Source organism: Crinia signifera, chromosome 3, assembly GCF_055691185.1.
Source record: "Crinia signifera chromosome 3, ASM5569118v1, whole genome shotgun sequence".
Lineage (NCBI taxonomy): Eukaryota > Metazoa > Chordata > Amphibia > Anura > Myobatrachidae > Crinia > Crinia signifera.
This window is the reverse complement of record NC_139219.1, coordinates 95658289-95681895: the sequence shown is the minus strand read 5'-3', so window position 1 is coordinate 95681895 and position 23607 is coordinate 95658289. Positions and strand designations below refer to the sequence as shown.

Sequence of the window (23607 nt, the reverse complement as noted above, 5' to 3'; positions counted from 1 at the left end):
CCAGTAGTGTATGGCCACCTTTTCTCTAAACCCTCCCTGGGCTTGATCACCTGTTTGGCTACCTGTACTAATGAGTTTAGTGACATTACCTGATGCAGCAAACTGCACAACGCTGTGCCCTTCCCTCTGCCCTTCTCTGTTCTGTCCCTGGCAGCAGTCTATCCACCTAGTCAGAACAGGACTGCAGGAGAAACACAGGCAGCTTGGACTGGAGCCTGGATATTTGCGCTGGCGGTTCCAGAGACTTGTGCTGGTAAAATTGACACAGTGGAAGTGCTGTTGCAACCCAATGTTCTCAGCAGTAGTGCAGCTGATGTTTATTACATTGCATAGTGATTCTTAATTTTTGTATGCATTGTAATAAAAATCCGCTGCTAAAGGGGGGCATGGTTGCTGTCATGAAGATGAGCCTATTTTTATGTGGAGGCCTGGAGCATCCACCCCATTGTTAATCTTGCTCTGATTGTAGTGACCACTTTTGTGCAATTTTTTCATTAAGCTGTGTATAAGCTCCTTTGTACGGCGCTGCGAAACACTTGTGGCGCCTTATAAATAAAATTATAATAATAATATGCGAAGGATGTGAGATAGGGTACAATTGCTTCATTTAATGCAACAATTCGCTCCTTTCTCCCAGAATTAATTTCGGTACTTCCTCATCTTTGCAGCCACAGCTTACGCTACAGAACTTATGTAGTGTAACCCGCAGCACAGGGGCGGAGATAGCGTAAGGCAGCCCCCGCTGCTGCTTGGGGGAGCGGGGGCTGCGAGGGCGCTGGTTGCCGGACAAGTGAGTGTGACAGACAGAGAGTCTGTCACACTACACTCAGTGGGAGCGGGTGCCGGACAAGCGAGTGTCCGGCACACACTACACAGTATGCGGATGTGTGCTGTGCCGCTGCCGCCCGCCGCCGCCTGCCGCTGCCCATGCGCTCGCTGGTCACAGACGAGTCAGCACGGGCGCGGCCATGACAGTGGATCTGTCATTAAAAAAAATATATATTATTTGACGGGCGGGTGGGTTGCCCAATGGGAGGGAGGGAGTGCAGGATAAATATCCAATGGAAGGGCGGGTGGCCGGGGGCGCGGCCTTGTGGTGTCAATCAGACTGAGGCAGGGGAAGCAGCAGTGTCTGCTGGTCCCTGCCTCAGCTTCAGCTGCTCCTATGCGTGTGACTGTGACGTCACACGCTGGAGCCTGGACTCGGAGAGGCCAGAGGAGCCGAGAAGCCAGCAGGAGAGAGAAAGTGTCCTAGTCCATACCCTCCAACATCTGAAGGTCAGAAATCAGTACACATTCGGGAAGGGGGTGTGGCCACAGGGTAAAGTGTGCGTGCCCACGGGGTAAAGTGGGCGTGGTCGCACCCCCTTTCCGAATGTGTACTGTGCCTTTCTTTTTCTTTTTTTTTTTTTTAAGAGGACCCCCACCAGTTGCCAGCCAGTCCCTGTTATATAGAACATAATAACAACCCGAGGATCCCTCTCCTGTCATACACAGGTGCTACATGTGGCCAGTGATCCCTCTGCTGTCATATACAGGTGCTGCAGGTTCTGCATGTAGCCAGGGATCCCTCTCCTTATATAATATAAAGACACTGTGTGGAGATTTATATTATTTAGTCTGTAGTCTAAGCGGGCAGCCACACTTACAGTCAGACTCCTCCGATGCCATGTCTGTCCCCCCAGTCACGCACCGGGGCTGGCCTGCCACCGCACCCCTCTCCCTCAGGTAGATTCGCAACAAGGCTGACTGAGAGAGGGCTGGGCATTCCGGAGTGACTGTGCACGGTGCGTGACGTCATGAAGCACGGCACCGTCGCACGCGCAATGCACTGTTGGGAACGGGTGGGGGAGAGCCAGGGAGCCGGCGGCCGTGCACCTGCACCACAGGCATAATGAGCAGACACGGAGCAGGGGCCCGGGAGCCAAAAGGAGCCGCGGCGCACATGAGAGTGTGTGAAAGTTAGTGACGCCGGCTCAGCTCTAAATAAATGTATAAAAAATGGTACATTCGGTACAATTATAATTTGCCGGTACGGACTGTTAGAAAACGGTACTGTACCGGCAAATTCGGAACAGTTGGAGGGTATGCTAGTCATTCCACCCAGTCACAAACTTGTTAATAGCAGAGGTGTGTTTTTTTTTTTACACCAGTATTAATCACCTATACAATATATATATATATATATATATATACTGTATAGGTGGGGTCAGGCGGCATGGAACATGTTCCCTTCCGGGTGCTGGCGGCCGGCGAATCTACCGCCAGCCCCTGCAAGAATGACGGGCACTCCATCTGTATGTATATATATACAGATGGAGTGCCCATCATTCTTACAGGGGCTGGCGGTAGATTTGGCAACCGCCAGCCCCCGCTAGCCGCCGGAAGGGAACGTGCGCGCACCAGATGCGCATGCGTCCCCTTACTACGGTGCTCCATGTCGCCTGATCCCACCTTTCCGCTCCCCCCCCCTAAACCTGCCCGTCTCCGTGAAGCAGAGACGGGCAGGGTTCAAGTCCCCTGCCACCAGGAAAAGGGACGCGTGTACGTGTGGGACACTCGCACGTCCCAGTCTGATGGAGCGCCGCCTCGCTAGCGGGGGTATTCTGGCGAGTCCCAGCGCTGGCTGAGAGGCGCTCCATCTTTGTACATTGTGAACAGGCAGCGCTACTAGTGTCGGCAACTGGTGTGGACATATGTACAGGCAGCGCTACTAGTGTCAGCAACTGGTGTGGACATATGTACAGGCAGCGCTACTAGTGTCGGCAACTGGTGTGGGCATATGTATAATCAGTACTACTAGTGTCGGCAACTGATGTGGACATATGTACAGGCAGCGCTACTAGTGTCGGCAACTGGTGTGGGCATATGTATAATCAGCGCTACTAGTGTCAGCAACTGGTGTGGACAAATGTACAGGCAGCACTACTACTGTCTGCAACTTGTGTGGGCATATGTACAGGCGGCGCTACTAGTGTCGGTAACTGGTGTGGACATTATGTATAAGTTGTGATACTACTACTGTCGGCAACTGGTGTGGTTGTTATGTACAGTATAAGTTGTGCAGCTGTCGGTAACTGTGCGTAATGGGCATTACAATGTTATTAGTATTTTTATATGGCCACGCCCCTTCCCCATGAAGCATCGCACCTACATTTTGCAGCGCGCCTTCGGCGCGCTCTCTCCTTTTTTTTTTTTTTTTTTGCAAATAGTTTTTATTAGGATTTTCAAACAGGAACAAAGCACATCAGAGCTCTCTCCTTTTTTAAGTGTGATGGTGGGGCACTCGCCAATTCCCTTTCTGGCACAGGGTACCAAATGGCTAGTTACGCCACTGGTTCTGTTGTGCTACTGAGTGTTGTAATTTGGAATGGGATTACTATTGTGTATGGTCCTTGTGAGATGACATGTCTCTCTTTCGGAGTGCACTGTATTTTTTACATGGGGGGGGGGGGGGGCGCCGCAAAATTTTATGGCAGGGGGGAGCAAAATTTATAGTTACGCCACTGCCGCAGCACCATGGTTCCATGCCACCCTCCTGTGTCCACAGTACTATTTACATGTGTAAAGCTGTGGTGAAGAAGTGGAGCGAGACACCAAGCCCAAACCGTGCCGATCGAAGCAAGCCCGCAAGGTGCTATTGGTGTTATGGTGCCATTCTGAAAATGGCTAAAGTAACTGGCGTAAGCTGTGGCCTGAAAAATAAGGAAGTACCTTTAATTTGCTCCCTATAACTGTGTAATATAGGAGAGAGAGGAGAAATAAAGTTTTTCAATATTTGAAGAACATTATAACGTTATTGCTATAGGACTAGGGGCAAGATGCACCAAGCTTCACAAAGTGATACAATGGAGAGTGATTAACTACCTGCCAATCAGCTCTTGTCATTTTTCAAACCCAGTTAGGAGCGTATTGGCTTGGTGCATCTGGCCCTAGGTGATTTAGAAAACAGCGTTAAATTTTCCCCTTTAATTTTAGTAGGATTTTTTTGGGAAGTTTAATTTTAAAAAAGTGTTTGTTGTGCCAGGAGGTGCTGATACAGAGCCAAACAGCGCTTTTATGGATCTAGATTTTGGAGGTTCCCAGGAGAAACCCAAAGAGACAAGATAAGCAACATAACATGGGCCCTTATTCTGATCGGTGCGGAAATTCCCGCATGCGGACGGACCGCCGATGTTGATCGTCTGCGCATGTGCAGAGGTCACTCTGCGCATGTGCAGGCGATTTCGCCGCACGGATTCTTTATACGCCGCACAGGGGGCGTAGAGGGGCGTGAGGGGCTACTTAGCCTCATTACCCTATGCATACGCCCCCCGTTTCATGGGCGTTCCCATGCAAACGCGGGGCGTATGCATGGTAATGAGGCCGTGACGCGTGTGTACGGGGCGGGCATCTGACATCGCCGGATGTCAGCTGCCCGCCTCTATACATGATTTCACACGGACAAGTGTCCGTGTGGTCTTGTGTTGCGGGACCTGGTGGAGCGTGCGGCCCTGCATTCGATGTTCGGCGACCATCGAATGCAGGGGCTGCTCCCACCATGGAGGAGGCGTATCCCCGTCCAAATTCATGCGGATCGCCACATATCCGCATACGGACGGCAGGTGGCGATCCGTATGGAAGGCGGGGATTCGCCTGCACGGTTGCGGCCGCATATTCTGATCGGGCCGCACCGATCAGAATAAGGGCCATAGACCTATTTTATTTTTGTGTTTCCTTATAATAAAGACTGCAGTCAGCAGTCACTGGCTGTGGCACGGTAAGGGACATGTGTCCCAAGTTGCAGTGGTATTCATGTATTAGTGTATTTTTTTAATTTTGGCTTGTAGGAAGGAAAATATTTAAGCATTATGAAACATATAATTGTATGCAGCATCAATATAGCCCTAATGTGTAGCAATGATTTGCTAATAACGAGTGTGTTTTAGAGGGTGGTTGGGCCTGGTCCAACATCTCTGCACTTGTGTGAATGCATTTGCCAACATATATGTTAGATCTTTCAGCACATCGGGTTGAAAGCTGGGTCATTCAGTTGCTAGTAGATGTGCTGTGGCTTAATTCATGCTGTATAGAGCATGAACAGAGCCCAGAGTAAGGGGCGTGCTGCAGCTGTGAGCACTGAGGAGAAGTAAGTAAGCAGTGGAGTGGTGCTGGATAACTCATATTGTGGACATCTGTCTGAAAAGAAAAAAAAGAATTGTTCAAATATTTTGGCACTTTATGTTTGCACATTGGTCCTGCTAGTGTAGTACAGCTACAGCAAGTCTAGTGCAGAAAAAGTCACCAGATTCCCTTGCTCACACAGTAAATACATTGTTCTCAGCTTTGCCTGTAGCAGTATGCTATATATTTCCATCTATCCAGCAGTCAACTAAAATGATATAAGATTAACAAAGATGGAAGATTTGTTCACTTTGTTAACAGAAATAAGGGTACTTCCTCATCTTTGCGGCCACCGCTTAGGCTACGGAACTTACGTTATACATCATCATCGTCGCCACAACTTCACTAAAGTTAATAGATGGTGGTGTGGACACAGGAGGGTGGTGTGGACACAGGAGGGTGGTGTGGACACAGGAGGGTGGTGTAAAAAGTACCTTTAGTTGTTGGAGCGGTAAAATGTCTATTTGCTGCAAAAAAAGTCACAGCATCCTCCTCAGTTTGTGGTAAATTAAATATAGTAAACCTCTTTTACCTCAAAAAATGCCTCTAGAGCAGATTTGTAATGGTTCCCTCGACGAAAATCCTTATGTAGCAGTTAAGTAGCGGCTAATGTAACTGGCGTAGCGGTGTCCGCAAAGATGAGGCAGTACCAAAATAAGTTAACTGGCCGATTCCTAGCAAAAATGGAGACAGTTGAACTGATTTTACGTAAACACATCATCCAAATGGAATTTGTCCAGTGTGAGGAATAACAGTCTGAGATGACAGAATGTGACTAATAAACCGAGAGAGTTGGAGTACTCTAATAAGAGACTGTTTAGTAGATTTAGATTTAACACCAATCATAAACCCATCTGTCTCGGAGTATTGCCATGAAAGCAGCTATAAGATGTTTGACTGTACTTTAGCACATCATTTGGTATCTTGATTATTTTACCATGTTCTATATGATCGTTTTAAAGAATGTCCCGCCACGCCTATTCCTTTTCATAAAAATTAGATTTTATAACCTAGTTTAACACTGCACAGGAAAGCATCAGCTTCTACCATTCCATTCCAATACTCTTACGGTTGGGGATTATTAGGTCAATGGTATCTAGGTGGACAGTCAATAGGTTAGCCACTATTGGTCGTCAGGCAGTAGGTCGACACATGAAAAGGATCACTGGCAATTGTTGACACAACCAAAATGTCAACATGTAACTGGTAGACACAGAAAAGTTTTTTTACATTTTTTGATGCCTTTCGACATGGACACCATATACTGTAAGCTGGATCGTGAAGTAAGAGCAAGAAAATATCACAAAAGACCTGTGTAGACATTTTCATTGTCATGTCTACATTTTGCTTGTGTTGACCTTTTGTCAATTTTTTTATGTGTCCACCTATTGCCTGTCGATCAATAGTGGTCAAACTATTGACTGTTTGCGTAGACACTGTCAACCTATATACCTATTGATCAGAGGAGTAACTACTTTTTTTGCGCCCCCCCCGCAGGCCGGACATTTCGGGCGCCCCCCCCCCCCGAAATATTAACCCGTCCCCATTGCTGCCGGCGCTTCTGCCTCTAACCCGACACGCAGATCTGTGTCGGGTGACGGGCGGTCCCCGGCTTCGGCTGCAGTGCTAATATAATAACAGACACTCGGAAAATGGCTGCCCCCATACAGCATTATGGGGCTAGCCATTTTCCGAGTGTCTCTTATTATATTAGCACTGCAGCCGGAGCCGGGGACCGCCCGTCACCCAACACAGATCTGCGTGTCGGGTTCGAGGCAGCGGCGCCGGCGGCAATGGGGTAAGGAGGGGGAGGGCAGGAGTCGGGAGCCGGGACCAGGTGGTAACTATAGTCCCACAGACCCCCCAGGCGCCCACACCTGCCTAGCGCCTCCCCGCCACCGCGGGGGCTGCGGGACTATAGTTACGCCACTGCTATTGATGATCACCAGACAGACACCAGCTGGCCACGTGGTTGGCCATAAATCATAATTGTTAACATTTAATTTCTATTTTACGCATTTATGCAGTTTTGTACTAGATATTCAGGGACACACTGGGGCTTATAGTGTATGGGTTCTAGATTCCTACATGGCATTGGCCTCACCTTCTCCACTTCTCATAACCGGCTCTAGAACATTTCCAGCTCCAGGCCCATTAGGCCCTTAATCCGGCCCTGTCTGTTTCTAATTTCCTTTTTACATTTTTATTCCACAAAATGTGTTTATTACTAATAGTGTGATATGATACTATATGAGACAATTCTATTTATCTGTGATTATTGCAAATATGTTTTAATAATTAATATAGTTATAGTTTATGGCTGCTAATTAAGTCAATTTTATTCTGCAAAATCACTATTGTGTCTATCAGATTGTCCTGATTGTATTAAAATATGCTAACGGTTACGGAACATTCCAAATTTCTTTTTTCCTTTTTTTTTTTCAAGATACTACTTCAAAATCCAGGCAAAGAATCCACATGGCTTCGGACCTGTGAGCCCCTCTGTGTCATATGTTACAGAATCAGGTATAAAGTAGCATAACATTGTAATATTTATATACTATACAGTACATACTGTACACAGGCTTATATTCTAATTTCACTGGATATGAAAGACAATGAGAAAGACATGATGTAACAGACATAATGTTAATGGTAATTATTTTGAGCAGGAGTAGAGTAGGACCTGCAGAAATGTGGGGTCCCATGAAGGGGGCTGCAGGTTTAAATGCATTAATCTATATATGAACTAAGGTCCTGATTTACTCGTCAGGTCTGGTTCACTCGCAAAGGCAAATTCTCTCTCTAATGGCAAAACCATGTACACTGCAGGTGGGGCAGATGTAACATGTGCAGAGAGAGTTACATTTGGGTGGAGTTTGTACTTCAAACTGATATCTATATTGCAGTGTAAAAATAAAGCAGGCAGTATTTACTCTGCACAGAAACAAAATAACTCACCCAAATCTAACTCTCTCTGTATACGTGTTACATCCCCCCCCCCCCCCCCCGGCATGGTTTTGTCCATTAGAGATATAATTTGCTTTTGCAAGTGAACCAGAATCAGGCCCTAAATCTCCCCTGTGATTTCTATTTAAACAATGTGGTCACAAACCATATGGCACCCCAAATCTAGGAATGGTGAGTGATGATGGCTGGTGCATATCTATTGTGGAAGCCCCTATTTATGGAACCTAGTTCAGCTGCATAATTTGTAGTTTTGCACCATATGGTCCATGGCAAATCCAGCATCCCTTGATGCCCTAAGCCAAGGGTGGTCAAATTGGTTATCAAGATCTACCAATGATCCACGTTTTAAAAATCCCCTAGCTACACACAACACCTATATGCTCAATACCAACACCCCAGCAGTACCCAAACACCCCAGCACCCAGAGGCCCCTTGACATTCACTACCAGCACCTCAGAGCAAGCATGCACACACCCTCAAAAATGTCCAACACCCCTGGGGCACCCAGACCCCAGACACGCACTCCCATTTTATGTGAGGAGTACATATAGAGGCGGTCATTAATCATGCAGATTAATCTTGTCTTCTTCCTGCCCTAGTATGTGATGCCTGCAGGTTATGAGTAACACCTGTGAGGTTAGATAGGATGTGCAGTTCAGCTGGTGTGATGTAATGCCAGTGTACTTTCAGTGCTTGTGTTATATGTAATGGTCATGTTTACTGCTGTATTTGAGGCAGTGCTCCCGATGCAACAATTGCATACAGATAATAAATAATGTGGTATTTGTGTAGTTTTGCAGCGTAGTATCCCTGTCAGAATCAGCGTAGTGTTCCCGCGGCCAGCGTAGTCAGAGTCCCTGTCAGTATCAGCATTGTGTTCCCGCCCGTTCGCGGCTAGCTGGAACTAACGCAGTTAGCGTAGTCAGTCAGCGCTTATTACATTGTGTGGGAACCATTGACCATTTTAACCTGCCTGACATGACAGGTGTTAATGTGTTCCTGAAACGCCTCCACTATCCACGCCAGCCCGAAGCGTGGCGAGAATAGCGAGCCCCGCGAGGGTACGCAGTACGCATCCTCCCGACTTGTTCATACCCACACTATCCATGTCGGCGTGGAGTTGATTTTATAAAGTGTGGTGAGCGCAGCAAGCTACTGAGCTTGATGCATGGCGAACGGACGCGGAATACACTTCAAGTCATCCACGTCCCCTTGTGGTGAATCAACTCCACACCGACGTGGATAGTGGGTTTATCAACCGGTCGGGAGGACGTCTACCGTGTACGCTCGCCATGCTTCGGGCTTGCGTGAATTGTGGGGGTTTTGAAATGGAGGCATTTGCCAGTATGTAACATGGAGCACTGGCAAATGCGTCCTTTATTGTGAATGAGACGCACTTGCGCACCTCAGCCCCCCTTTGTGCAGGAGACGCACGCACTACCAAACCCCTAACCCTGTCTATCTACCTGAAGTGGACATAGACAGGGTTGCCGTACCCTGCCGCAATAATTACTGAGACACACAAGTGTCTGAGACGCTTGTGCATCTCAGATGGCACCCGCATGATCCCCTCTACGCCAGCGTCCGCCAGCGCAGGGGATCTGGCGGTTACCGGCGCTGTGTGAGAGGCGCTCACTAGGCTTGCCAGGGACGCCGGGGACAGAGCTGCAGCTCCCGGGGACAGTACGGTGACTAGCTGCCTGATGAGGGCACTACTCTAAGCAGGGCTGCCATGGAGACACTATGCTGACTACGCTAGGCTACCGTTGAGCTGCGCTGACAACGTAGCTTAGCCTACGCTGAGTAATGGGAATTATTTAAAGTTTTGTCATCAGGCCAGTGACAGGGTTTCCACTTATCCACTAAGATATTACACTCACCGTATAGAAATGCATATAAGGCCCAGCAATATGTGAAGAGAAAAGTGAAATCATCCGTCACATTTATCTCCTTCTTGCAAGCGCAATATCTTGAATGGAAGGTGTGAATTGCTCCATTGACATGCTGGAGGTGGACTAGACTATGTTTATGTGCGCAGAGCAGTTCTGACACATATGTAGACTCAACACAATGGCTGTTTGCATGTGCCATCTACAGTGCGTCCACTTCTGAATCAGACCCCATATTTGCTGGATATACATTCTGCCAAGTTTACTTTGTTTGTTTGTTTGGCTGTAGAGACACTGTGGAGATGGAGATACAGAAACACAGGGGATGAGGCCAAAGTGAACTGGAGGAAGTAGATGTAGATTTTCAGGGTTACTGGCACATAACTAACTCATTTGAACCCCCACCACCACCCTAGTTGTGCATTTTGTGAGGAGAAATGTGATGTGGAGAGGGGAGGCACCACAGTCTATTCAGCTCGTGGGGCTTGGGGAGACACCACAGTCCCACCACTATTTTGTTAGTCCTGAGTCCCACAATATATGATGGGAGCCATGATCAGCATTATGGGATACTGGGATGATGTACTATATAAATAAAAAAAATTTAAACTGCATCTAATTTTGTCTTTCAATACACATATGAGTACATTTTAAATAGTCAGAGGAAACATTATTTACCATGTGTAAGGTCAATGTAATGTATAAAAAAATATTAAACTACTCTTTAATACTGAAATGCTGGAGGTGAGGCTCAGCTGGTCGGAGCAGAGATCATGGAGCCACATATTGTCATTGTGACCCCACACTCATGGTGGTAATTCCACAAATGTCGCTATTATTATTATCGGCATATGAGTGTGAGACTGGCAGTGGAGTTATTTATTATGGCCACCTACTGCCCGCTACACTGGAGAATGGATGACCTTTGGGAGTTTTGTCTGCTGTCCAAGGGTAAATGTTTGACACCATTAAAAGCTATCTATTATTTATTTATTTATTTATTTATTTATTTATTTATTAAGGGGGAGGGCTGGGCATGACTTAGCTGGCAACTGATGTAGCCGTTTGAGTTCAGCTCTGATCTGGTGTCCCTTTTTTTCCATCTATTTGGGCTCTATGGGAACTGATTGAGGCCCCTGTCCATCTCCCCTACCATGCAGCTGCATGACCTCATTGTGGGACAAGGTTCACTGAGTCAGGGGGTGCCTCCTGAATCTCTGTGGTTTGCGGCCTGTCTAACCTTCTGAAGCCGGAAAGTTTGTTTCTGGTAGGATATGGTGGTGTACTGCTCCTGTTGCAGAGACTGAGGATCTGGTGGCTCTTACCCTTCATGTTTCCTAACCTGAAACTGCCTCCTGCCTGGCATCACAATGCAGTGCTGATTGCATTCCACATGCTAACATCTCCCAGTGAGCATTGTAGAGTGTTTAGCAATTCAAAGTGCATCCCGGTGGGCTACTGTTGCATCCAAGGTCCATCTCCTCTGCACTTGTGATCATTGCAAGGGAACTGAGGATTTTTTGCCTACAGTAGTTACAGTATATTAACTATACCTGACCTAATGTAAATGTGTTGATTAAATGAAACATTTTTTTATCCCTTTATGAATAGAACTCAAACCTACAACATGCAGAGTGGCGTGCATATCCACTATCCTACGACACTTGATAAGAGCGGCCAGAGCTAGCCTTTGGACCAAAACAATGAGACGCATTAGCGTCTGTGCCCGTGCAGTTGCACAGAAAGCTTTATAGGGAGGATTGTTTGTGTGTTACATATAACTGACCTAAATGTGTTGAAAAAAAAAATTGTCCCTTTATGAATCGAACTCAGGCATACATTCAGAGCGGCGCGCTTATCCACTAGTCTATGAAACCTTATAAAAGCGGCCAGAGCTTCCGCTCAGATGCATCATAGAGCCTTTTGACCAAAACAATGAGAGCACCCGTGCCCGTGCAGATTAACGGAAAGCTTTATAGGGAAGCAGGAATTTTTTGTGTTAAATACAGTATACTGACCTCACATGCACTTGCGCCATATTCTGGCGAAGCACTGTTTTATTGTAATTGTACGCTCAGTATTCGCTCACTCGTCCCCATAGCAAGTTATAACATTGTGTAATGAAACGCACTTCAATGCAATTGTATTTAAAAGTGTCTATCTACAGTACTGTAGCTTACTGAACAGTACAGTAGTAGCAAAGTAGTTCCTGCACTCCAGAGCTTTTTAATACTGTAGTCACTTCAAGCACACACAATACGGCTTCTTCCCTACAGCTGTGCAGCACACATTTTACGCATGCGCAGTAAAGATTTCAAAAAGTGAGATCTGGTGGATGATCACTGGCATTACACTCATCCGGTAACGCCATCGCAAATCGCCAAGCTGTGAAATGTATTGCGCTGCCTTGCACCGTGGTTCACCATGGCGGGCTGGTGGTACAATCGACATAGGTAGGTTGAATGAGAGGTGCTACAGCTGTACCTCTTAAAGTCATAATTTAGTTAAAATAAAGTTATCTATTTGTGTACTCCAGTTGCAGCCAGGCTTGCTAAACTGTAATTGACTTTTTATGTTCTTTTGGATGGCACAGTATTCAATTATCGTATATCATCCACTATTTTACCGCAGAAACCTAATATTCCATGTTCTTAAAAACCAAATGAAAATGCATTTTGTAAACACTGCTTTAAAATATTTGTTGAGATTTCCTTCATACATTAATATATTCTATTTTTACCTCCACAGATAATCCATTACTCATTGTAAGGCCCCCAGGTAATACAGTGTCTATATTGTATACTGTTTAATGTGAGCATGAATACATGAGATGAAATGATGGCTGGATGATCTATCATTTTTTTTATAATTAAGTCTACCAGATTTACAGTTACTTTGATACAAAAACTTTTATTCCATTGCTTTATTGGATTTTTGTTATCTTTTCCATTTTTGACATAACTGAAATTGGAAATAGCGATGGAGGGGGGATAAAGGGGAGTGTATTGCATTTTCAACAAAAGTTTGTGGGTGAGCTGAGGGGATGTTTTGGTGGCAGAGAAAGGATTTTTCTTTTTTATATTGGTATGTATTGTTTCTTATGTTATGTTTATTATTTTTTTTATGTTTCCTAGGTGGTGAACCCATTTGGATTCCTTATGCATTCAAACATGATTCAAGCCACACTGGTTGTCACGGAAAGCAATATGTTAAACGCACTTGGTACCGGAAATTTGTGGGTGTTGTCCTTTGCAATTCCTTGAGATACAAAATATACCTCAGTGAAAATCTAAGAGGTAAGTTTATTTATTTTTCTTACTTATTATTCTTATTATCTAAATATTTGCAATTATTTAATACTGTGGTGTCAAACTGATGGCCCTCCATCTGTTGTGGACCTACACATCCCAGTATGCCCTGCCACATATTTAATATAATGGATTGCTAAAACTGTGGCAGGGCATTATGGGATGTGTAGTTCCAAAACAGATGTAGGGCCATGAGTTTGACACCACTGATTTAATAGTTCTAATACTGTAATCATGGTGGAAAGATAATTTTGATATTTGTTTGCTTGCAATGTCATCTTAATCCTAATCATTACCATTCATAATTTAGTTAAATTCTTGCAATTTGTTGATCCTACTTAACATATTTATATTGCGAGTATTCTAATTTATTAATGTTTTAGTAGCTTCTTCACTCTCCTGAATTTTGCTTTTATTGGTTTTTTACTTTTGACACCATTTGGGGGATTTAAACTCCCTACCGGCAGAATTCTGTTATCTCTATGAATAACCCAAATATAGTTTATTTTATTTATTTATTACAAGTTACTTATATAGTACAAACATATTTTGCAGGGCTTTACAGAGTATAATACCTTAAGCCCTGTACACACGGGGCGATATATCGCTGAGCGATATATCGCTCACCTTGAGCAATATATCGCTCAGTGTCCCGTTTGGTGAGTGACTGGGCGCCCTCCCTTTAACGGCGGGGGGGCGCCCAAAATGTAGTTACGCCACTGAGTAAGAGATGTCCGACACCAGTATTGGTACATGTTAGGTCTGTCCAGATGAACAGTGCCACTGTCACCAGTAGGGTGTACTCAGCCTAACCTATGTATTGAAGGGGAGTGCTGCTCTAGCTGCAGCAAGATGACTACTGCACTGCCACTGTTGACTGCTAAATAAAGCAGATGAAAATGAAGACACAAACAAAAGGGGTGGGGGAAGGGAGGATTCTGAGAAACAAGCAGAAAAGCTTCAGAATCCCTGTGGAACTTCCACAAAACCTGTCTACACCTCTCTCTTACAATAGGCTTACAACTGCCTTGGAAATACAGATACAGAAGAACCTTTAACTGATTCCATTCTGGGGGTTCCATCTGTCCCACGGAGGTCCCTCCTTTGTTCTTCTGTTTACCCCGAACCTATTTGTGAATATATAACTATTCATTAGATATTTTAGAAAATGCTTAATATTTTTATTTATGCAAAATAAGGTACAGTATTAAAGTTTAGATGTAGTATAATGGAAATAAAATTGAAAGCAATCCAATCCTTCATAAATAGTAACTAATATTAGAGTAATTCCCATTCCTTAAGATTTAGGGACCTAAGTGATGTGTGAACTAGAGAGATTAAATATTTTTAGGTAGTTAGAACCTTATTCATTTTAAGCTTACTTTGGCAATTTGAAAGATGTTGAAACTAATGTTATGTTTTGTTATAGACACATTTTATAGTATAGGGGATAGCTGGGGAAGAGGAGAAGATCACTGCCAGTTTGTGGACTCTTACATGGAAGGAAAAACAGATCCTTTGTCTGAATTCCAGATACTACCTGTTATTAATGGTGAGATTTTAAATTACCTAATTTTAAAAGCAATTTATATTTATTTAATCTCCTGTATGAAATTGTTTGTCAAAAAGCCATTTGTGCATTCTAACATTCGGTATGATTGGCACCATTCAGTTGGAGTCATGGTATGAAATGTGTACAGCATGTGTGTCCTACAGAGGTCATTTGGGAAGTGCAATATGGCCGAGGTGCAATGCAATGTTAGCTTTGGTCCAACTGTACAATTTGTTTTTTAAACAAGTACATCTAGATTCACTAACACAGGTTAGCAGATTAAGATGGCCGTCTTTATTTAGAAGCAGGGGTTCCCGTTTGCATATGTAACGGGCATTCCTGCTAACTGCACAGCACAAAAATAGATTTCACTTTGCAGCACAAGGTTTTTGAAATGATCTAAAAAGATGGAGAAGTCACTCTGCCACAGGTAATACCAAAACCTGCCGGCTCTTCATGGCTTAGGTTTTTAGTAGAATTTTTTTTTGTTTTATACTAAAGATAAGTTTATTTGTAGGATCTCTATGAGCTTCACACAAAAAAGTTGACATATGTAATACAAATAGCCCTCTATTGCCCAGGAGTCCTCACCTGCTAAACTACTGGCTTAAGGTGACTTTTCTCAGGGGACTATCAAATAGGATACACCCAACCTTTTCTTACAGCATGTGGCCCCTGCCCCTTGTTATGTGTAGGCACTGACCTTTCAGTGGCCCCTTCACTAGGCTCCCCAGGCTAACCCTCTGCATGGGATCCTTAACTTATTGTAAATGCTACCACACTATGAAGATACTAGTAAGCCCACTCAAAGCAAATGCTTTGAAAGCTAGTAGATGTAGTTTCACTTGCTGCCAACAGATGGCAGTGTAAGCCCACCTGAAGCAAGTGCTTCCAAAGCTAGTAAATGTAGTTTCACTTGCAATAGATTGCAGTGTTTCGGAGACAATTAGACACTAGACATCAGTGGCGCACGGTGGGGGGAGGCAGGTGAGGCACAGCCTTTCCTGTCATACTAGTGTATATGCCAACATTTTGAATTGATAAAGTATTTAAAAAATACAAATAATTTATAAAAAGAATCTTCTTTTTATTATTCTGATCGTTTTTATAGTCAAACCTCTGGAGTAAAAAGTCTATGGCAGGTGAGGCAGTGCCTCACCTGACTATCTTTTCTGCACCTCTCTTATCAAAACTCAGCAAATATCCAGCAGTGTATACTGCTGCACATGTGTATAATGCTGGCATGTACCCCTGGGCTCATATATTGTGTGCATATCTGGCTCTGCTACTTGCCAGGGACTCTTGAGCCATTTACCTCACTGCACGTCCCTGCTAGACATGTATAGATGTGGATAATCCTTATCCCTCTCAATGTGATTTCTCTGCAAGGCCTCTTTCTATGATGTTGGGCACTTCCCAGTGCTGGGAGTACCTGAAAGCTTCTTGCTACTCTCCCCTAATAATATGGTATCCATTTGCCCCAAAGTACAGGAAACCCAAATCTCCTATACCTTTCACTGCTAAGGATGAGTAGGTTGTGTCATAAGCACAATATGGGTTCATATGGGTAGAGGATCTGTGTAAAAGTTCTCCCCTTATATTTGCTGTTGGACATGGGGTTATGTTGTAACTGTGATTACGTCATTCGATCTGGCATATTTGAACCCACATTCCAATGGCAAAACATGAACATATGTAGGGCCAAATTGGGAAAGAGGGAAATATTTTGTGGTTTTCAACATTTTAAGTTATCCCCCCTCAGTTAATACCCTACATATCAAGATAAAAAGGACATATGAAACAAAAACAAAATCTGTCAGACTGAAAGTATAAATTGCCAACCACATGACCTCATGCTCCTTATTCAAATTAGTAAGCCACATTCCAGAAGTTTTTATTTGCCACATGAAAGCAGGTCGGGTGACAGGTGGCTTATTGTTCATGTCTTTTTACATATATACAATGCATATTTAAGAAACACATGAAAATATTGATGTTTTAGAATTTTCGCTAGTCATATATAGTTCAGATAGTAAAGGGATACTGTGTAACAAAAAATATTCAATCCAACAGCGCACTACTCAAACAAAGGCAGCACAGTCCTGATAGTAAAGGACACTATCAAAATACTTCAATTGCAATGGAGAAAAGAACAGGAAAAAATTGCGCCAATGGTTGTCTCACATAAAGGAAGTCCACACTCATATAGGGAAATATCCTTGGTGGAGAATGCCCATATGGATCCTTTTCACTTTATCCTCCGTGTGACATGTATGTGAAAGAGAAACATAAGGAAATAGATAGGTATTAATGGAAGGTATTTTTATGGTATAGCCATGTGACCTCCTATGTATGCATAGGAGGTCATGTGGTGATACCGTAAATATTCCCTTATAGGTGTGTAGCCACTACAGCTAATGTAAGCATGTATAAGCATCCCTTTCCCAAAGGTGTTACTGGGAATTTTCCCAGTCTTAATGGCTGCCCAAATCATCAAAATAATAACTGATATGGAATTACACCGAGTAGCTAACTGTTCCAGAGGGAATATGAATTTAATTGCCATCTTTTATTTTCAGGATATTACCGCCACTACACCCAGGAGCCTGTTAATTTTGGAAAAATAGGTTATGGAACGCCCCATAATTACGTGGGTTGGTATGAATGTGGAGTGCCTATACCTGGAAAATGGTAATGCCTTGGCCATCTCATTCCAACAATTTCACAGATTATTTACGACTAAACTGGTGCCATTTGATGGACTTGTATATAAAATAAAGGATTTTTGGCACTGCATGGAAAGTAAAGGACAGAAAAACATAATAAATCTACAAGCTTCAAGAGCAAAAGAACAAAGAACACTGTGTAAAATGAAAATTGTGGTGCTGCTTCTAAATCGTCTTAGAAGTTCAAGTGTGATCTGCTATTGTGATCCTGCATAAGATAAAAGTGGCCTAGGTACGGCTCACTTCTAGAGAAAAATCCTCTAAATAAATAACTTATAACTTGCAAGAGCGACCAAAGCTTGCTGTGCATGCTTACTTGTGAGTTACAGAAAACCCTGACTGTTGCTTTGAAATATTAAACCTCTTCCACCATTACCCACTGGCAGACCGCTGTGCACTTTAGAAATACACACACTTACTAGCTATTATCCATTATACAACACTCTACATTAAACAAGAACTTGTTGGAGCTTATGCCTAATGACAGTCTAAGGCAGTGGTTCCCAAACTGTGTGCCGTGGCCCCCTCAGGACACTTGGGTTGGTGGTTCAGGACCAACTCAAATTATTTATGGTCAAATTAATGGGCAAAACCATTGCTTGTGGCTTCTTCCAATCATAATTGATGTGGACAAACCGAAGTGAATCTGGTCCCTCACCACAAAATTGAACCTAAGAATGACATATAAACACAAATTACTTAATTTAGATTTTGTCAAAATTTGTCAATAAGAAACTTTTGGTCTAGTGGTGCCGTGAAAAAAAATTCTGATTCTCTAAGGTGCCGTGATTTGGGAACCATTGAGCTTGTAAAATGCTTGTGCCAATGTGAATGTAAATGCAGAAAAAATACCCAAGTTACTAAATCCTATATTTGTTATCTAACCTGTACAAAATATGGAAAGACATAATTAGCATTGAGATATGATTAGTATTCTGGCATTTTACTGGCAGCTGGGAGTCGCCTTTCCATCTTATTTAAATGTGGCATTATGTTGTGCTTAACAGACGATGGTAATATAGCAATCAAATCATACCCTGGTCACATAGAGAAGCTTTATCTTACAACCAAGTAAAGTAATGCTCCACTGGATGTTACAGTAGCGCTACACTTGTATCAGTATTATACCCAGTGTAATATAACAGTATACATTGGTTGTTACAGCTGACATAATGTGTAGGTAAAATATGTAAAATGATATAAATATAATAATATTACAGTAAGTGCATGTATTGATAACTGTTGGTAGAAGGCGTAACCCTGTAAATTATAAGCGTAAAACAAAATGTGCCTACCTTCAAATGTAAAAAATAATATTTTCTTAATATATGATAAAACAAAAACATTTCATTAGAAAAATATTTTTTATCAGATTTCAAACTGGATTTGAAATTAGTTTGGGTGGTTTTTTTGTAAGCAAAATGAGTATGACAGATGTGTCATCACAGCACCCTCCCAAAATTTTGGTAGCAACAGTCTATGATAAATAAATAACCTAGCTCTGTGCTTTTAGAACAAAAACTTTTTTTATTCTCTGATCGTAGCCTATTACTGAGTGAAGAATAATGTGCCACACCTTGATTCAGTTTCATATTCATTAGCACCTTATACCTAAAAGATCACATAGGGCCAGATGTACTAAGCTGGAGAGTGAGAAATTACCAGTCAATAAGTTCTTAACTGTCATTTTTCCAGACACTGCCTATGGTATGGCAGTTAGGAGATGATTGTCTGTTCGTTTATCACTCATCACTTTATCACTTTTTGAGACTTAGTACGTCTGGCCCTTAGCGTTTGGACTTACCAAAGTTTTGAACTTTAAAAATTAGAAGCCTTTGTGAGACTTTCAATGAATGACACATGAATGCTTTAGAATTCCTTTAGCAATAATTATTAGCACCTATTTTGTTCTAAGACTAACAAACTGTGGCCTATTCTCCTTGTAACCTCACATCGCCTTTCATCATTTCGTACTATGCATGGCTAATGGCCACCACAATGATTATCGCTTGTAGATAGAATATTTATGCAACATACCATTCTTTCATACCTATTACTTAATTTATAACATCTAACTGTGGCAGGAACAGACTGGCATTGTATTTCGGTTTCTGACAATGGTATGTGTCATGCCTCACTGGGATGTGTTGCCAGTTTTGGCACGCCCCCTTGTCTACATGCTGGCCGAGCACGTTTCCAGGATGTGCAGACGCTTGGCCAGGTTTTCAGGCCAAACTGGCCAATAGGGCCATATAGACTATCCTGGCATTTTCAAGAAGGGCTAAATAGCCAGTCCAGTCTTATTATTTGACTATAGTAGGTGTACTATAGTACACATTCAATAGTTTACACATTCTTTTAAGTTATAGAATGGGAATTTTATCAAGCTTTGGAAAGAGATAAAGTTGAGAAGTTGCCCAAAGCAATAAGCCTCTAGCTGTCATTCATCTATCACTTTCATCAACTGTTCCATTTTACAGTATGTCTCTCCAAGGCTTGATACATCTCTCCCACAGACTGATAAAGACTTTATTGTGTCAACGATAACTAAGCAGACAGTCAAGTTTGGTGTATTAGTGTATTAGACACGTTTATTTCCTGTCCTAATAGGGCTGGAATGATTCTTTGATGACCAGATGCTGCTGTTTGTAAACAGCAATATTGAAAACTGTGTAGGGCTATCCGCTTATTGAAACAAATATAAAGATTTGGGCTATCTCCCTTTCTCTCAAAAGGGTAACACCAGAGAAATTAGAGATTTGTTTTGATAACCCTTTTTTTGTCACATACACCTGCCCCCCCCCCCCCCCCCCCCCCCCCCCATCCATTGATCTCCATGGATCAACTTAACAAGTGATGGAAGCCCAGATATTCATTGATAGCGAATCTTATGTAGACATTTGCTATATCCAACAAAGGAGACTAAAGAAGCCTTAGCCGAGCTCCAGAAAGAAACAATCTAGCATTACATAATGGTTGTTAAGTCATTGTCTTGGGAAATAGACCTCTGTGTCTGAAACTTTTCAGCCAGTTTAAAACTTTTCAACCCTTGGTCTGTTTAATGAAAAGCTACTCCCTCATTGAGATGACTAATGGTACTTTTATTTGTGACGCCAAGTCCCCAGCATGGAGCATTTGCATCTCCCCTACAATGACACCTTGTCTAGGCAACCATGCATTATCTTGTGCCTTTCAAAGATAGTGGGGGGTATTGTGCACACAGAAAGGTATTATTGTTGCCATAAGGACTCCGCACCCCAAGTGCACCTCCGTGTGGGCAGTGAAGTGGATTATAGTGCCCACTGTAATGTACTGATACGTGCTGTGCTAGCATAAACTGCACTAATGCAACAGCTGTGGAGTCTCAGAATTATCTTCCCAAAGTCGCTTTAACTTCTGTCAGAATAACCCTGATTTTGATTAGGGTATACTGTATATGGGCCCATAAAAGTCATGAGCACTAAGTAACCAGCATAGGGACCCTTTATAACCACAATGTGTCCCTTTATAACCACAACACATTCAGGACCTAGCGAACGCACTGAGAACTAATATTCATCTGTTTTTCTGTCAGAGTACTCCAGGTAGTGCAGTGTTCTAATTACAGCTTACATGTCAGACTTATGAACTGACCATTGTAATTGTAGTACTGTCTGCGATAAGCGTCTGGCATGGATATATGAAAAGGAAAACTGTGTGCTCGTTTGCTATTAATAACACAGATATTAATTGCTAATTTTCTGCAACACTTTAGCGACATTTTGCTAATATTGACAGGTTACCTCCTATGTACATTTAGGGTATTGTACAGTATGTTGGTTATACATGACCTGTTTGGTGCTAACTTGTATTAGAAATGTAAATCTGACAAGTATCCTGTCTGTTTTCAGGGATTGGGCAACCCAGTTCACTTCAATGAACAATAATGTTTGATCTTTATAATTATGTGAAATTAAACATATGTCATATAAAATGGCTCCTTGTAGTTATTCATTGTACTGTAGTTATGACTTTAGGTAACAAACTGACCCTCAAAAGTAGTCTGTTGTCATACATCCAGATAGGTATCTACTCATGCAGGGCCAGATTAAGGATCAGATGTACTAAGCTTGAAAAGTGATTAAATGGAGAGTGATAAACAGCCCAGACAATCAGCTCCTATCTGTCACTTTTCAAACCCAGCCTGTGACATGGCAGGTAGGAGCTGATTGGTTGGTTGTTTATCACTCTCCATTTTATCACTTTTAAAGCTTGAAACATCTGGCCCCTGGCCCTTACAATGGGGAGGATGGGAGTACCACCCCTGGCCCCAAAGTAAAAATAGGCCAGTCATTATGACAGCATTATGAAAACCAGCCACAAGCTTTGCAGATTGTCTGATATAAATCCTGTTATAAATTGCATTAATATATTCCACAAAAAATGCAATTTTCGGCTTTTACATGATTAGAGAGACAGTGGCAGTGGGGCGCACTAAAGGTAAGATGTGGTAAAACTCCCTTTTCTGGGTTTTTCTTTTATCGCATTTTTCCTGTAGGGCAGACATGTCCAAACTGTGGCCCTCCAGCATGCCTTGCCATAGTTTTAGCTTTCCCTAATAGCAAAACTGTGGCAAGGCATGATGGGACTTGTGGTTTCACAACAGCTGGAGGGCAATAGTTTGGACATGCCTGCTGTAGGGGATTCAATGTGGAGGGTAACGCCAGCAAAAGGTCCGTATAGGAGCCAGCACCACAGCCACAGCAGTCTCTGGGGGCAACCCGCATCCAAAGGCGAATCTAGAAATATAAAACAGTACGGTCTATCACTTCCCCTTCGGCCTTCAGAAAGAGGGAGATATAGACCGAAATCGGGCACACAAAGAAAACTTTTTTTTTAAAAAGCGCCCCTGCTAAACAAGTGGTCACAGACCCCAACACTAGTGTGACCTCAAGGCTTCACTTATAACGACGGATGATCGGAAAGCAGCGGCAGCAAATTGTCTTTACTGTGAGTGTTCGCCCCCAGTTGAGAGCGAGCGGACAGCTCCTGGATGCAGTGAACTAGTGAGCTGGTCTCACACTGCAATCTAGTTCCAGACACAGCAGCCGGACTGAATCTAACTGCAAAAATTCCCATCATCTGCGGTGATTGAGAGTGTAATTGTACGTGCCAGATCTATTCCGTCAAAGATACTTGGAGGCAACATTCCTAAAGGTATTTACCTAACTTAACAACAAAAGACTGTTCCTATTTGGGCAATTATATTCTGGTGGTTGAGAATCGGTCATCTAAGTCTCCCCACCCTGAGAGTACAGTCCATTAAAACCAATATACTTGGAATACGAACATTGGTGTAGTTTAAACTATTATAAAGCCCAATATTAATAAGCCAGCTGGATTAATAGTATGGGACTTTATGTTTGCTTCATAAAACTGCCAAGTGCACTCTACAATAAGGTTACACCAGGATACTTTCCAACATAATACAAACCTTATCATTGGACTAATAGGTGTTGGAGTTCTGTCCACTTTTTTTTAGTGATTTCATGTGCTATAAATATTAATTCTTTATTTTTATGATTGTTACATATTAAATGCACTAATAAAATGTTTAATGTGTTTAATTGAAATTAACTTTTAAGTGTCATATGTGTGCTCTCTGAACAGTAGTGTCTATTGTATAATTTTTGAATCTAGAAATATGGTAATGGGTGGTCCCAGATCCAAATACTGAAGCAGGTTGGACCTTTGCGTGGCGAAAAGGGTGTGTGGCCTCTTGGAAAGGAGGAGTGTCCTCACAAAAAGGGGCGTGGTATTACACATTAGACCACACAGTAATGCCCATTACACATTTTAGCAACTCCATAATACCCATTACAAGTAAAGCCACATGCTGTAATGCCAATTACACATAAGACCACACACCATAATGCCCATTACACATTGTGCCACAAATCATGGTGCCCATTACATACTATATAACAAACCATAATGACCATTACATATTTGACACATAA

General features: G+C 42.9%; 1 protein-coding gene across 1 annotated transcript in view; it reads left to right on the top strand.

Moving 5' to 3' along the window:
• Window positions 1–20410, top strand: part of FNDC1 (fibronectin type III domain containing 1) — a 184753-nt gene extending 164343 nt beyond the window's left edge. Inside the window, exons 16-20 of the mRNA XM_083176230.1 lie at window positions 7610–7689; window positions 12771–12800; window positions 13157–13318; window positions 14760–14882; window positions 17462–20410. Of these exons, the coding sequence (XP_083032356.1) occupies window positions 7610–7689; window positions 12771–12800; window positions 13157–13318; window positions 14760–14882; window positions 17462–17577 (511 nt within the window). The 3' untranslated portion in view covers window positions 17578–20410. The remainder of the gene's footprint in view (window positions 1–7609; window positions 7690–12770; window positions 12801–13156; window positions 13319–14759; window positions 14883–17461) is intronic.
• Window positions 20411–23607: the final 3197 nt, after the last annotated feature.